This window comes from Monocercomonoides exilis (assembly GCF_001643675.1).
Source record: "Monocercomonoides exilis strain PA203 chromosome Unknown scaffold13-1861174, whole genome shotgun sequence".
Classification (NCBI taxonomy): Eukaryota; Preaxostyla; order Oxymonadida; family Polymastigidae; genus Monocercomonoides; species Monocercomonoides exilis.
The window spans coordinates 375,605-390,159 of record NW_027150558.1 but is presented as its reverse complement, the minus strand read 5'-3'; the positions used below and the strand labels follow the sequence as shown (position 1 = coordinate 390,159).

The 14,555-nt window shown below is 39.8% G+C and overlaps 4 protein-coding genes across 4 annotated transcripts; all 4 read right to left on the bottom strand.

The window, feature by feature from the left end:
- Positions 1 to 185: 185 nt before the first annotated feature.
- On the bottom strand, positions 186 to 2,789 carry MONOS_18587 (uncharacterized protein). The gene is made up of 4 exons (XM_067871619.1): positions 2,716 to 2,789; positions 2,549 to 2,582; positions 1,987 to 2,489; positions 186 to 1,934 (listed from the first exon to the last, which is right to left on the bottom strand). Exons 2-4 carry the CDS (start codon positions 2,571 to 2,573, stop codon positions 1,167 to 1,169), a joined length of 1,296 nt encoding a protein of 431 aa, XP_067730677.1. The 5' UTR covers positions 2,574 to 2,582; positions 2,716 to 2,789; the 3' UTR covers positions 186 to 1,166.
- Positions 2,790 to 4,627: 1,838 nt separating this feature from the next.
- On the bottom strand, positions 4,628 to 7,087 carry MONOS_3869 (L-serine ammonia-lyase). Its single transcript, XM_067873895.1, has 3 exons — positions 5,923 to 7,087; positions 5,571 to 5,813; positions 4,628 to 5,377 (listed from the first exon to the last, which is right to left on the bottom strand). The coding sequence occupies exons 1-3, from the start codon at positions 7,045 to 7,047 to the stop codon at positions 4,859 to 4,861; spliced, it is 1,887 nt and encodes a 628-aa protein (XP_067730676.1). The 5' UTR covers positions 7,048 to 7,087; the 3' UTR covers positions 4,628 to 4,858.
- Positions 7,088 to 7,281: 194 nt separating this feature from the next.
- Positions 7,282 to 13,153, bottom strand: MONOS_3870 (uncharacterized protein; the record flags this gene model as incomplete). The annotated part of the gene is made up of 2 exons (XM_067873897.1): positions 7,282 to 12,969; positions 13,028 to 13,153. 2 exons carry the CDS (start codon positions 13,151 to 13,153, stop codon positions 7,681 to 7,683), a joined length of 5,415 nt encoding a protein of 1,804 aa, XP_067730675.1. The 3' UTR covers positions 7,282 to 7,680.
- Positions 13,154 to 13,408: 255 nt separating this feature from the next.
- On the bottom strand, positions 13,409 to 14,547 carry MONOS_3871 (WASH complex subunit CCDC53). The gene is made up of 4 exons (XM_067873898.1): positions 14,451 to 14,547; positions 14,045 to 14,402; positions 13,879 to 13,960; positions 13,409 to 13,800 (listed from the first exon to the last, which is right to left on the bottom strand). Exons 1-4 carry the CDS (start codon positions 14,514 to 14,516, stop codon positions 13,632 to 13,634), a joined length of 675 nt encoding a protein of 224 aa, XP_067730674.1. The 5' UTR covers positions 14,517 to 14,547; the 3' UTR covers positions 13,409 to 13,631.
- Between the last annotated feature and the right edge of the window lie 8 nt (positions 14,548 to 14,555).

The window sequence follows — 14,555 nt, the reverse complement described above, 5'->3', positions numbered from 1 at the left end:
AAGCGTTGATATAAAAAACAATAATTTCTTCTATTTGTCAAGTATTTAACTTTATCACAAAAAATTGATCGTTGATCAATTTTAGTTTGCACAATTTGTCCGTTAAAGATAAATAGAAAAAATAAATGTTTTATTTTTTCAAAACTTCATTATTAGAGTATTTGTTTTCATTACATTTTTTTTTTTTTTTTTTTTTTTTTTTCATTTCATCATATTTATCAAGAAATAATCAGTTTAATGTTTGCATGTTGTTAAAAAAAAGAAATGTGAAAAAAACAAGAAAAAAGTGTTCGTGAAAAAAAAGAATTAAAAAACAGTTAGATAATAGTTTTGCAATTTTAAAAAAGTTATAAATTTCTTGTGAGTTGCCTGGTTGGCTGTTAAAAGTCCTGTTAAATTTTGCTAAAAAACTTAATTTCTCGATGAGAAAAAAAACAAAAATAAAAAAGAAAACAGCAAATAAATAGAATTGAACTTGATAAAGAGGATTTTAAATGTGCTGAAAACTACTTCTCATTTCTCGACATTTTGCAAGGAAAAACAAAAAAAGTGCCAAAAAGGGAAAAAGACCCGTTAAAATGTTGACTCTAATTCAGTTATGGTTCATTCTTCATCTTATTCATTCCTTGTTTTCATCATATCTCTTCTTCATTGCACACTAGCTGTGAATTTTGTATTCTTGATAATTGTTAAATGAGTAATATTGAAAAGCGAAACAGAAAGAACAATGGTTAAAGAAAGTCTGCAATTGTGTTAGAGATGCTACAATCAATTGATTAGTTACCTAAAGAAAACGTCATTATATTGTCATACACATTTATTCACAAACTCTCGATTTATTCCAGGATTTTGATTTTTCTTCTTCAATTCAATGATAATTGATGGAATGTGGAAATGTTTAGAAAGAGGAAGAAGGATGCAAAACGGCTCAAAAGAGCATAGGAGAGACTTTTCAAGTTGATGAACGAGAAAGAAAATATTGATTTTTGTTTCATGAAATTTGCTGAACAAACAGATCTTTTTAAAAGACTTTTGAAGAAGAAAAGAAGTTAATTGAAATCATTCAAACTCTCTTTTCTTTCTTCATTTCATCAAAATGAAGTTTGGTCAAAGAAAAAATTTATAAAAGAAAAATTTGAGTGTTTCATGAAATGTGTCTTATTTTCTCAAGCATTTACAAAATAATCAAAAATATTAAACGATAAGAAATCACTAAAATATTTATTGTTCAGAAAATAAAAAATTTCAAGAAAGCTTGTGATGATATCTTCGTAGCCTTCTTCTTCCATCTTTTCAAACACCTCCATTTTCGTTGCCTTTCTTTCCTCTTCTTCAGTATGTCCGTCCGTCTTTTTTCTCTGTCTTTCCGAAATATTCATAAAGAAATCCGAACAATCCCAAATAACTGCATCTTTCAAAGTCGATTGATTCATTTCTTCTGAGAACAGATCTACAGTTCCTCCTTTCAACAAGCAATCAATTTTCACAGCTTTATTTTTCACTGCTTTAATCATTGAATTATAGCACAAATCGCAAATATATCCGTAATAACCCTTCGCTGCTCGGAATATCTGAATAATGCTGCAGACAAGCTCAACAAGTTCTTCATTTTGCATCCTATGAAATTCGAAGCAAATTTCTAAAGTGTGGAGCCATCTCCTCAAAGTATTCACATCTTCTGTTTCTTTTCCTCTTTTATCATCATCTTTTATTTGCCAATCCACACTTCTTGTAAGCTTTTCCAATTCTCTTGTTGCTTCAGTGATAAAATGCAGTTCATTCACAATTACTATTTCTAACATTTTATCACCAAAAAATCTGTTGAACAAAAACTGCCATGCTGATTGATATGCCAGATGTGTCAGATTGTGATGATCCTGATTATATTGGACAATCTCTTTGATCTCATTCAAATACAGTTCTTCTGACATATCCTAATTATTAAAAATGGAAAGTGATTAAAAAACGAAATTGAAGTATCCACACAAAATATCTAACATCACCCAATGCCAACAAAGCTATTTCCACTTCTTTTCGTGCTTCCTTGTTTTCTTCCTTGTTCAATGCAACTTTCAGAAGGCATTTCACGCAAGTTAATAATATTTCATCGTTGATTAAAACATATCTCGCACGATAAAATAAATAGCATTCACAAAGATCAACCAATAATCTCTCATCATTTCCGTCTTTTTTCTTTCCTTCTTCAACAATCATCCTGATAAATCTTTTTTTCAAGGAAATATCTGTTAAACAATGATGGTCTCTCAATTTTTTTGCATTGTTATATCCAACATGTTTCAGCAACATTAGTGCTTTTTCAAAAGGATATTTGTTTAATTCAATCAATTTGTAATTTTCATCAAATTCTTCTTTCGAGAAAAAATGCTTCAATTCTTCTTTATCCATATTCTTCAGCATTCCATTCATCTCCTCCTTCAGCAGACTTTTTTCTTCTTCTGCAAAATCCATTCCAGGAAACATTTCTTTTGCTAAAAAATCAGAAATTAATTGCAATTTCCCCTCCTCCGATAGAATCAAATGAACACACCAAAATACTCTTCTGTGCCTTCCATCTCTGGTATCTTTTCACAAAGACAGTGCAATCATCAGGAATCAATATTTTGCCATTTTCATTAAAACAAAGGAATGAAAAAGAGAAAAAATGGATGAAATGTAAACACTGATAACAGGCGCGAAAAAAATCATAGCTCATACCACTCTTTCCTGTTTTGGAATTTGGACAAGTAAATATTATGAAATGCAAAGGTTTATTCTTTCAAGTTTGTTGTTATGGATGTTTTGATCAATATGGATATTTCGATTTGGAATATCTGTTCATAAAATGAGAGTTCAGTGAGTGAACATAACATATAGAATTAGAATAATTATTTCTTGTGAAGAGAGGAGGAAACAATATCATTGAATTTATGTTTAAATTCAATCTGATGATTTTTGAACATTGGATGGCCAAGGGAAATACAACAACTTTATTTAACATGAAAGACGCAATGTATGTATTTTATATTGTTCTATTTGTTGTGAAGATATTTCCATCCGTATCCTCTCCAAAGTCCAGGAATCTGAATTATTGTTGAAATGGCCAATCTCCGCTTTGGAGAGCAATACGATGAGAACGGAGCAGATTGTTATACAACCATTGGGAAATAAAGGAAGTTATTCAAGATGCATGATTTTCATAATTTTTATTCGGAACAAGAGGTGAAAACATTCAAATGTTTTTTTATTGAATGAAGAAAAAGAGGATAGAATTCAATAAGAAGAGTTGGACCAATCCAAGTTAAATTGCATTTTGGAACATAAGACAGTGGAGCGGATTTTATGTGTTTTTGTGCAAAGAAAGTTGTTGGCAATACCAAGGGAGGGATAATTATTCCAAAAAAAGAAGAAAAAAATGGTGAGGAGATAATGAAAAAAACGAATGAACGGAAAAGAAGGTGATTGCATTGATGTTGGTGTTTGTGAAGGAAGAAATGGAAGTGATTGTGAATGAATGAAAAAGAAGAAGAAGAAGAGAGTTGGACGTCCTTTTGGATATTGAGGAAACAAAAGGTTATAAATCCACAAATATTCAATGACATGCTTCGAAAAAGACTTTTATAAACTAACAAAAGGAGAGGATCATGGTAGGGGTTGGGGTTGGAGCACAGTTTCTATGACAGAGGAATTTGGCTGGGATTGATGAAACAGAAAAGAAAGTTGCATAATTGATTAGAGGAAACAGAGAAAGAAATCAAATGACTGAAGAAAAAACAAATGGCTGATTAGATGTCAAAGAAAAGAAATAAAGATTGACGGGAAAAGAAAGATTTTCATTCAAAAGGCAATGATAAGAGCAAAAGACACGGAAAAATTAAGACGAAGAAAATTCTTCTCCATCATTGATGGGATGCGCGTTTCCAAATGAGTCTCAATCAACAATTGGAGGCGCAAGCAGCACAAGATGATGAGGATGAGGAGCAGATACAAGAAATATGGAGATGATGAATGGATGTGTTAAGAAGAATTTGCAAGATCTTTGATTCATTTGATTAAAAATTCTTGCATCTTGCATTGAAGAAAAAAAGAATATTTTTCAAAGAAAGCATTTGAAAAATTCTTGGAGAAGGAGAAATGTGCTTACGAAAGATTCGAAGCAAATGCAAATGGATGTGATGGGGCTTTATAAGCACAAAAATTTATTCTCACTCTTCATACACTATGATTCAAAGAAAATTATCAACATCATCTCTTTCTTCCTTTTCTTTCTTCTTTGTCTCCATATTATAAAATGGTGTTGGTGTTCGCAGAATTAAACATTAATTTTATTATGATTATTAATAATTTTAATTTTAATAATCTCACTTTCTTTTTTCACATCATCAACATTTTTATGATGAAGCAAAAAAAAAAAAAAAAAAAAAAAAAAAAAAAAAAAAAAAAAAAAAAAAAAAAAAAGTTTTAATTTCAGATTCAAAAAGATAGTTGGGATGAATTTTTTTCTTTACGAATTATGTTCCACACAACGTTTTCTAATTATTTTCTCAACTCTTTAATTTTTCAATGTTTTTTGTGCATTATAATTTAAGAATTATTACAAGATTATTTTATAATAAGTTTGGAACAAATCTTTGTTTTTTTTCATCAATGCTAATATTTTGCCCCAAATATTAAAAATTAAAAAATATTTAATTCTATAGATCAATACTTACGTTGCTTAAGCTTCAAGACATTTCAAATCTAGAATACAATGGAAATGAAAGACAAAATAAAACATTATAAAATAAAATAAATACAATTTTGAAACATCGAAGCTAAATGTGAATAAAGAAATAGTTCACAAAAACAATGAAGAAATACTTTAGTAGGCTGTGGGTGGAATAGAAGCAGGTGGAATGAAATAATTGTCGAAGCTGGAAGCGTTGTAATGTTGAGGTGGGGTGGTTGTTAGGCGAAGAGGGGCAGATACGTCAGACGACGATGAAGAAGGAGCAATGATGGTGGATGGCATTGGGCCCTTGTCAGGTCCAATGAAGTAGTCATCCTCGTCAGCATAATCGTCGTCATCGTCGTCATCATCATCGGTGGACAAAGACGACAACTTCGACAGATTGCTTTCACACGACATCTCCGACTGCTTGTGCCGCTGCATCTTTTTCTTGGCTTTTCTTTCCATCGCTTTCTCCATAATCTGCCTCCGTTTGGTTGCAATTAGCTCTCTTTCGTCTAAAGATCGCTGCACTTCTTGCCTCACCGCTTTCTTTTGCTTCACTTCGTCTTCTTGCTCGTCAAGCTGAAACGTGAATGCAAGTCCACCTTTGCTTGTTTCTCGATATTCTTCGCGCAACGCTTTCCCTGTCAGATACATTGTAAATATGACCTGTTCAAACAAGAATGAATATTGTTGTATTATCGAATGAAATTTTGCAACAGAACATTAAAAAAAGAAAATGATTCAAAATGAAGCAATTAACGCAAAAATATTTCAATAAGAAAAAAAAAAAAATCTCATTTCAAGAATTACTTCAAGAAAGATAACTTTCATTATTTCACTCTCATCCATTAGCACACACCTCGTCAAAGCTGATGGGACATCTTCCATCTTCCAAAATAGCAATCTCTGCTGCAACAAACGCCTGAGTGGCATAGAAGCCATTCCTCTCAATGCACGGAATCTGTACCAGTCCTTCGCAAGGGTCGCATGTGAGTCCCAAGCAATGCTCCATTGCAATTGATGCTGCATGGCCAACTTGGTAGGGTGACCCTCCCATCAGCATGGTCACAGCACCAGCAGCCATCGAAGATGCAGATCCAATCTGAAATTAAATAGTTGCATTTAGTAAAAATAAGAATAGAGAAGAAGGAAAAGAAAGCATAAAGTTAAAAAAAAATATGCAATTGCAATTAATTACTTTGAAAGCAAACCTCTGCTTGACATCCACACTCAGCTCCAGAGATGGAACCATTGGCTTTGATGAGATTACCAAGAAGCCCAGCAACAGCCAGCGCCCTGATTATCTCAGCATCGTCAAATCCTTCCTTTACCTGCATGTAATACAAGCATGCGGGAATCACTCCACAAGACCCACAGGTCGGCGCAGTGACAACAACTCCACCCGAAGCATTTTCTTCACTGACTGCCATTGCATACGCCATCACAAGCGTGTTCCGCCTGTACTGCTCACTCAACCTGCGAGACTTCAGATACAACGACCGTGCGCGCTGTGGAGTGTTCAAGGGTCCAGGAAGAACAGCAGTCGAGCTGTTTAAGCCACGATTTATCGCATCTTTCATTGTCAACCAAACTTTCTTCAAATAATCCCAAATTGTAGGAGGCTCGTATTCTTCGACATACTGCCAAAGAGGCTTTCCAGTTTCTTCAACCCAATGCAATATCATAGTGAAATTGGAGTATGGATATATCTCGTGAACGCTGTTCATTGCTGTTCCTGGAGGTCCTCCTTTTGTTGAGTCATCAAGAAGTGCTCCACCTCCGATAGAATAGCATGTATATTTTTCTCCGGCTCGTGGTCCGTCCAATGCTTCGAAAGTTAAGCCGTTGTGATGTTCAAGATCTTTTTCTGGCTCCCAACAAAGAGTAACTTCTTTTCCTTTTAATCCTTCCATGATAGCAACATCTGTTAAATGCCCTCGGCCTGTTGCGGCCAAAGAACCATAAAGGGTAACTTTGACTTTATGCGTATCCGGAAATCGTTTATTAAAGCGGCCGCATGCTCGTCTCGGACCCATAGTATGGCTACTACTTGGCCCAGTACCAATTCTAAACAAATGACGAAGAGTTTCCATTTTCGCAGCCATTCGTTTCTCATATTCTGCTTGAAGATCTTTTCCTTTAAATTTACTGCTTATATATTCAAAATCTTTAGCTGTATGCGCAAAGTCAGTTTGCGTTGGAGTAGCAGGATCTTGATTAAAAGATTGCGTTGACCCGACTCGAGGCATGGTACGAATGGAATAAGACCTTAGCATTGGAGGCGGATGAACAGGGCCAGCAGGTGTTGTTGGCACTGGACCAATAAGCATTGCCATTGGACAAGATAAGCAGCGATTATTAAATGAAAATGTACCCTTTATTTAAAACAATGATTTTCCTGAACATTTTTTGTTATTAAAGTCTGCTTAAGGGAATTTATTTCAAATTCTTTCGAATCACTCAAAAACCGCAGCAAAGATATGCAATTTTTACTGAGAAGAACTCATTTTATAGTTTTCTTAAAAAATATATTTCATTGAAAATTTTCAATCCAGAAAAATAGTTTGTTATAATTCTTTTGTTTAAATATAAATATAAATGGTTATCTTAATGTTATGTCAAAAAGGAAAAAGAAAGAAAAAATTAAAATGCTTTTTAAAATTGCATTTTTTTATTGATAAAAACATAAAACGAAAAAATATTTTTTAAAGGAATATGAAAAAGAGTAAAAGTGCAATAAAAAATACTTCCAAATAAATCATATTTTTTTTGTTGATGAAGAACTTTTTTCTTTGAAACCAAGGAATTAAGAAATTTTGAAATGACAATAAACATGAAATGATTATAACAAGAAAATAAATAAATAAATGAAAGTGAAAAAAAAGAGATGATTTTTTTTTAGAGGAGTGTGAATGTATTCATAAAGACCAAATAGAAAGAAATGAACAACCTCATTGCCCGTCCCCACTTCAAGTGTGTTTGTCCTTTGTGAAGTCGAGTATGTGCTTGTTGTCTTCGATGATGTGGTGGTCGATGAAGTAGTTGAACAGATGGAACATCGCTTCTGTCACATCCAGCCCGTCTTCATACTTCGTAACCAAGTCATCAAACGCCTTGTTGAACTCTTTGATCTTTTGGATGTGCTTCTTCGCGTGCGGATGGTGCGTCCCCGTGATAAACTTGCTCTCTTGTTTCAGATGCACATCCAACACACTCTTCATCTGTGCATAACTGTTCGGAAACAGTTTTTCCTCTCCTTTGATCAGTATGTCCACCATACTTGCTGCTGTGTCAAGTAAAAGCCGGTGATTCCCATCCAGCTTCTGCTCCCCTAAATTGAATGCCTTGTTCCACCGAATCGCCATCGTCTCCTCAATCGGAAAGAGCTCTCGAATTCTCCCTGTCTTGAATGCCACGTGGTTCAGCTGTGACTGCACGGGGAAGAAGATGTAGAAGAACACCCCCACAATCAGCACCATGTCAACTGCAAATCCCACATACAGAAACACCTTCTGTGTCTCAAACGTCGCCTGCGCTGCCCTCGCCAGTTCAGTTGTGATTGTAAACAGCCCATCAGAGAGGTCATACGACAGCGCAGTGTTGATGTAGATGAGCGAGGTGGAGTCTGCATTCAGTGTGGAAATGTCTGCAATGGCTGGGTCAAACAGACGCAGCTGGTCAGACGAGCGGAACAGCTGCTGCAGAAGTGCCTCAATCCCATTCACAGGCACCCCGTTGCCCATGTTTGTGGTGGGGATGCGGTTGGGCCTGGCTGAGCAGACACCTTTGTCGATCATGAAGCAGGTGCTCTCGTCATACAGGATAGGACGGATAGACGAGACATCCAACGTGTCATACACATCCACATCGTCGATGACACTGTCACCTGACTCGCCCATCTCCCCAAACCGGCACAAATCGTGCAGATGGTCGAAGTCTGTGCTGAAGCTGCGATAAACAGCCAGCACATCCTCTTTCTGCGGCTGTAGGTGCTCCAGCCCTTTCCACCCAGGTGAAGAGCGCAGGTTGGCTGAGTAGTTCATAATGCCGTTGGAGTTTGGAGAAATCACAAGGAGAGCAAGCAGATGAAGAAGCTGGGCAGACGAGGAGCGCAGGCCAGCGATGCCTACACGGGCGAGCCAGGGCTGCATGTTGACAGTCGCCACGATCGACAGCGCCACAACGACAAGCAAGGCAATCACCATCAGCGCAAAGAGCGTCATGATCATCGCAATCATCGAAGCAGGCACAGCATTCTGAAACACTCTCTTCCTCCGCTTCTTCGTCACGGGTGGAATGACCATCTCAGCAAACTCTGGCGGCTTCTCCAGCTCCTGTCGCTTCTTCTCCTTAATCCTCTGCTTCAGCTCTCTCTCTCTCTCCACCCTCGACCGCGATGTCTCGGCGCCTCTTCCTGTGTTCCTTCCTGTGGTGCCGCCAGGAGACATGGGCCTTCCACTCATCGGCGGGCTGAGGGGCAGTTTGGAGGCAGAGGTGCGGTTGTTGATGATGCTGGAGACAGACGCAGAGGAAGAGATGAGCGGAGGGATGAGCGGGTGGGAGTTAGCTGCTGAGGCTGTGGCTGAGGCACCAGCAGAGGCAGAAACTGAAGTTGAGGAAGAGGAAGATGCTAAGGATGGACCCTGAGCTGTGGGAGACAGCAACGACGACGAAGAAGGCGAGCCAGAGGGGAAGAGCGACGGCACACCTGGTTTGCCCATCTGTCCTGGTGCAACTGGTGGCAGCCTCCCCATCGACGGGTCGAGGTGCTGCACAGGAGTGAATGTTGACTGCGAGTGCTGGTTGGCATCTGCACTTCCACCTCCACCTCCACTTCCTCCTCCCATCATCTGTGGCTGTCCTCCCATCAGCGGCGGCAGAGCAGCCCCGCTCCTTCGCATCATCTCCATCGCTGCAAAACTCGGCCTCCTCATCATCATCCTGTTCGGCTCAGCCATCAGCGCAGCAGGTGGCGGCGGGCGTCCCAACATCCCGTTCTGGAAGCCGTTCATCACATGGCCCAGCCTCAGCGCTTTCTTCCACCGCGCCTTCTTCTTCTTCTCTGCATCGCTGCCTGACCCTCCCAGCAGCCCTCTGTCCAGCTCGTCTGAGTTCGCCAGGCGCTGCTGCACGTCGTGGAGGACGTCTCTTCGGATGGCGAGGAAGAAGAAGAGGGCAGAGTTCCTCTGTGTGTTCAAGCGGGTGAGGAGGATGTACACGACAAACACGACAACCAGCGTGAGCACGACGCCGATGATGCCGATGGCTATGGCGAGCCACATGGTTGTCATGTTGTGCTTGGCGAGTGTGTTGATGAGGCTGCACAGCTGCACTTTGAAGTTCTGGTCGAGCGACGTTGGGCCATTCATCAGCGACTGGATGGTTATATCAAGTGCTGAGTCGTCTGACAGATCAGAAGACAGACCAGCTAAGAGATACATGTCTGTTGCATAGCCATTGACTGCATTGACAAGCGTCTGGCTCTGTGCGTGCTGGAAGCTTAGCAACCTGTTCTCGTGAATGGCAAGGAATGTGGTCTGCTCTGTTGCCTGCCAGTTGAGATAGCGTGAGGACATCCGGAAGAGAGAGTTGACTGTCTGTGAGTGCAGCTCCTGCGCCATCGCCGACATCTTCTCGATTGTCTCGCTCATCGTGTAGAAGTAGCCATTCAGAGGCACCTCGCTGAATCGGTGGATGTTGTAGAGCTTTGCCAGATACGCCAGCTCGTTGTTCAGCCGCGCAGCTGACGACAATCTCTCCACAATCACCACATGCTGCGACATGTCACTCACATTTGACAAGCCAGAGAAGAACAGCCCCAACAACAGACCCAGAAAGATGATCACTGAAAAGGGCGAGCCATATTTCAACACAAGAAACCACACATCTCCTGTCGACCCTTTCCACCCTGACCCGCTCCGCCCATCACCTGATGCCCCGCCTTCATCGCCACTTCCGCTGATCGGTGCCTTTCTCGCTCCAACTTTGTCCACTGTCCCCTTCACTCTCCCTTGAGACTTGTATTCTGTTGGGTTCATCCTCCTCATCTCTGCCTCAATCTCATTCGCCTTCTGATACATCAGCTCTGCTTCTGAGTCCAACCGAAAGATATCTGTCAGCAGTGACGCATACCCTCTCAGCACAGGAATGGAAAAGGGATGACTCTCAAGAAGTGCCCTGTAGTGGCTGTCTGCCTCCCTCTCGTTGTCGATCAGCTGGTCGAGTAGAGAAGAGATGGAGCCGACGTCTGTGTCACCCTGCGCCAGCATCGACAGCACTGTGTTCAGCTTCTCCTTCGCCTCTCGCTGGTTCTGCTCAGCCTGCGACAGATGGTTCTTGTACCGGAACAGCGACAGCACATTCGCGGACTTCAGATCTGCTCCTGAGTGCTCTTGCTCGTAAACTTTGAAGATGTAGAAGATCATCCAGCGGTTGTCAATCGTGGCCCCAATACGATGTGCCATGTTCATCTGCTTCATGCATCCTTCCCAGTCTTTCTTGTACTTGTACAAAAACAGGCCATAATGCACTCTCAACCCCGGGTGCCTGGGGAATCTGATCAGCGCCTGTCTGTAGATGGCATCTGCATACTCCAAATACTCTTTCCTCTTTCGCACTTCAGGATTCCACACAAACCTTATCGACTGGTCCACCCACGACACTTTCTTCAGCTTCGGCAGCAGATACGGCACTTCCTCTCTGCCATCCGCTGTCTCATCGGGAAGAAGGGAAGAAGGCGCATCTGACTGTGTGGGCGAGACAGTTGCGCTGATTTGGCTGAGCTGAGGCATTCGCTGCTGCAGAACAGTGCGAAGAGAACGAGTGCGAGGGGAAGACGAGCCGCTGTTGGTGCCGGCTCCGTCGGTGGCTGGCGGGGGCTGGCGGAGGAGAGGAGAGGTGGAAGAGGAAGGGGCAGGTGTGGTGGAGGCAGAGAGGGTGGTGGGGAGAGAGGGGAAGGTGGTGGCGTCGGGAGAGGAGCGGATGCCGTAGAAGAGGGGAGGCTGGCCAGACTGAGGGGGAGAAGACACGGAAGAGGAAGAGGAAGTGGAGGAAGAAGAAGAAGAAGAAGATGATGATGATGATGAAGAGGAAGAAGAGGAAGAGGAAGAGGAAGATGATGGCGGAGATGCAGTGATGTTATTGCCTGGAGTGGCATTTCGAGTGTCTCCGAAGTTTGCTTGCTGCTCCTTTTGTGTGCTTCCGTTGTCTGTTTCTGGATACTCGTGGACGAACCCGCGGATGTAGCTGTACTTCACCCGGACGACTTCTTTGAAGAAGGGCTGCACTTTCTTCTTGAACGGAACGCCTGCCTTGACAGGGATGTGGAAGTCGTATGTCAGCCCGCAGCGAGAGAGATAGATCTGCCGCGCATACAGGCAGATGATGAACGTGAGGAAGACTGTCGATATCAGATACGTCAGCCAGAACAGCGTTATCACCAGAGCCCCCGAGCCTTCGACGAAGATGGAGATCCACGCATAGAAAGATGTGGTGACAGACCACGCATATTGGCCTGATGCAAATACATTCGTGTGCAGCGAATAATACGGCTGCATCCACATGATGTAGAACATCAGGAAAGTGAACCCAATAATACATGACATCACTCGCACCTCGTAATAGCGAGAGATCCACTGTGATTGTGCTGTCAAAATACATTTTGTGAGCATTTCCACAAATTCATAACGACCAGAAAAAGCTGCCATCAGTACATTATGTTTACAATCAAATTCATATAAAAACAAAATGATGAATTGCGTGAACGGCAGAAATATTGCCAATGTAAACAAAGAAAGCCCATTGAAGACAGCTTGAGCCCCTTCCCAACATTTAACTTCAGGAAATGCATCACACATGCCGACTCCAGAATCCCAATGACAATCTACAATCATAAATATAATTGTAATCATTGGTTGGTAACCCCACGTAACTGAAGCATTTGTGATAACACGGAGAAGACGTACAAGTGGAAGTGGGACACGTGAATCTCCATTCTTAAACACAATCATAAGAGCTCCGAACACAACAATTGATCCCATAATCATAATAAATAGCACGGAAAATAGCATGTATGACATTACAGGAGTTTCAACAAAAAACTGGAAATCCATAAAATCAAATGCAGTCATTATAACATCTTTTGTAGGTCCCATTGGCCAGCAACTAATTTCTTGAACTGGCAACCCGACGCACTGAAGTATTTCGAATACTAAAGGAGCATATGTGAACCATGTTTCTCCTTCATCCTCACCTTCTCCCTAAAAATGAAAAATTATTATTTTTATTATAAACATGTAATATACTCATTTATCATACCTTTGACATAGCAAAAAGAGTTCCAAATAATGCTTTGTCGAAGGTAGAAAATTGCACATCGGATAAATCGACTTTTTTGTCGGCTTTTCCCATCTTTAAAACCAACCAAAAGATCGTAAGTGCCATTAAATTTTTCTGTTCATAAAAAATGAATGAACAAATAAACTGAATCCGTTTTGAAAATATAATTTTTTTGAATTTGCAATCCAAATAACATCAAAGCAATTTTGCAAAATAATAACTTTTTATTGCACTTTCTCTCTTTTTTTTTATAAAAATAACATTGCATTTTCATTTCTTTTTTGTTGTTTCACTAAATTGAGAAGAATAACGAAAAGCATTTCAATGTCTTTTTTCAACAAAAAGAAAAAGCATTTTAAGTTTTTTCTTGCTTTTCTTTATTTTAAAGTCACAACATTTTGATGTTATGAGTGGAAAGAAAATTATAATACTCTCGGATAAGAAGAGAAGAAAATTCTGAAATGAAGGAAACCTGGTGTGATATAAATTGGAGAGAGAAGGAATCGAAAGTAAAACAACATCAACCGCAATAAAAACGATGAATGATACAAAGATAAGTGAAGAAGCGAAATAAGGATTATTTCTACATTTCATCATCATCGTCATCATCATCACCTGAATCATCATCTCCTCCATTATCATCGTCTTCCAATGGGTGAGGAGGTAAAGATCCTCCTGGGAATTTCTTTTGAACTTGCTTTATGAATTCGTCGAATTCATCCATATCTTCTCCCGCTCCTAATGCTTTCATTCTGCAATTATTTCAAAATTTCAAAAATGTGCAAATAAATTTCTCAATAAAAGATATGAAAATGTTTATTTTAACGTACCGTACTGCTGGTGCAGGTATTTTAACTTTTAGCATGGTGTAATATGTCTTATAAGGGCGCGCGAAGACCAGTGGATAAGGATCTAATAAAAAATTTTTTTTGATAAAATTTTTATTATTAAACAAATAAAACAATTACATAATAATCAATTAGAAGAATAGAAAACCTTCTGGAGGAGCAGCTTCTACTGGTGGTGCTTCAACTGGAGCTCCTGGAAGTGGAGGAGCCATTGGTACATTTGGAGCACCAGTTGGCAGAGCTGGAGGAGGCGGAATAGTTGAACCATCAGGAAGAGGTGGAGCTTGTGGAACAGCTGCAGAAGTAGTTGGAGGAGCAGCTGATGGAGGAGGTGCTGAAAGCGTTGAATCAGGAATTGAAGCAAGTTTCTTTTCAAGATTTGCGAGTGTAGCCTCAATTCGATAAATTCTAGTGGACACATCAGATAATTTTTGATCACATGTTGAAATGAATTTATTTAAATGATGTGTAGTGCTTATAATGAAATTGTTGAAATGAACGATCACCTAAAAATTTTCAGTAAAGTCATCAAACAATTGAAAAGAAAAAAATACCTTTTCTATTGGAGCAGATTCAACTTTTGTTAAATCTGGCTGATTGGCATTTAATGTTAAAGTCATAGGCTCCTACAAAAAAATTAGTTGTGATCTTATTTGTAA

What these genes read in the sequence shown, in the direction of transcription:
- MONOS_18587 (XM_067871619.1), bottom strand. Translation starts at nt 2,573, where the DNA reads ATGGAAGGCACAGAAGAGTATTTTG. An exon ending in AGGCACAGAAGAGTATTTTG is followed by an intron (nt 2,490 to 2,548) that starts GTGTGTTCATTT and finishes CTGATTTTTTAG; the next exon opens with CAAAAGAAATGTTTCCTGGA. An exon ending in TGGGTGATGTTAGATATTTT is followed by an intron (nt 1,935 to 1,986) that starts GTGTGGATACTT and finishes TTTAATAATTAG; the next exon opens with GATATGTCAGAAGAACTGTA.
- MONOS_3869 (XM_067873895.1), bottom strand. Translation starts at nt 7,047, where the DNA reads ATGGCAATGCTTATTGGTCCAGTGCCAACAACACCTGCTGGCCCTGTT. An exon ending in AGTGTGGATGTCAAGCAGAG is followed by an intron (nt 5,814 to 5,922) that starts GTTTGCTTTCAA and finishes ATTTAATTTCAG; the next exon opens with ATTGGATCTGCATCTTCGAT. An exon ending in GTCCCATCAGCTTTGACGAG is followed by an intron (nt 5,378 to 5,570) that starts GTGTGTGCTAAT and finishes TTGTTTGAACAG; the next exon opens with GTCATATTTACAATGTATCT.
- MONOS_3871 (XM_067873898.1), bottom strand. Translation starts at nt 14,516, where the DNA reads ATGACTTTAACATTAAATGCCAATCAGCCAGATTTAACAAAAGTTGAA. An exon ending in AATCTGCTCCAATAGAAAAG is followed by an intron (nt 14,403 to 14,450) that starts GTATTTTTTTCT and finishes GAAAATTTTTAG; the next exon opens with GTGATCGTTCATTTCAACAA. An exon ending in AGAAGCTGCTCCTCCAGAAG is followed by an intron (nt 13,961 to 14,044) that starts GTTTTCTATTCT and finishes ATTTTTTATTAG; the next exon opens with ATCCTTATCCACTGGTCTTC.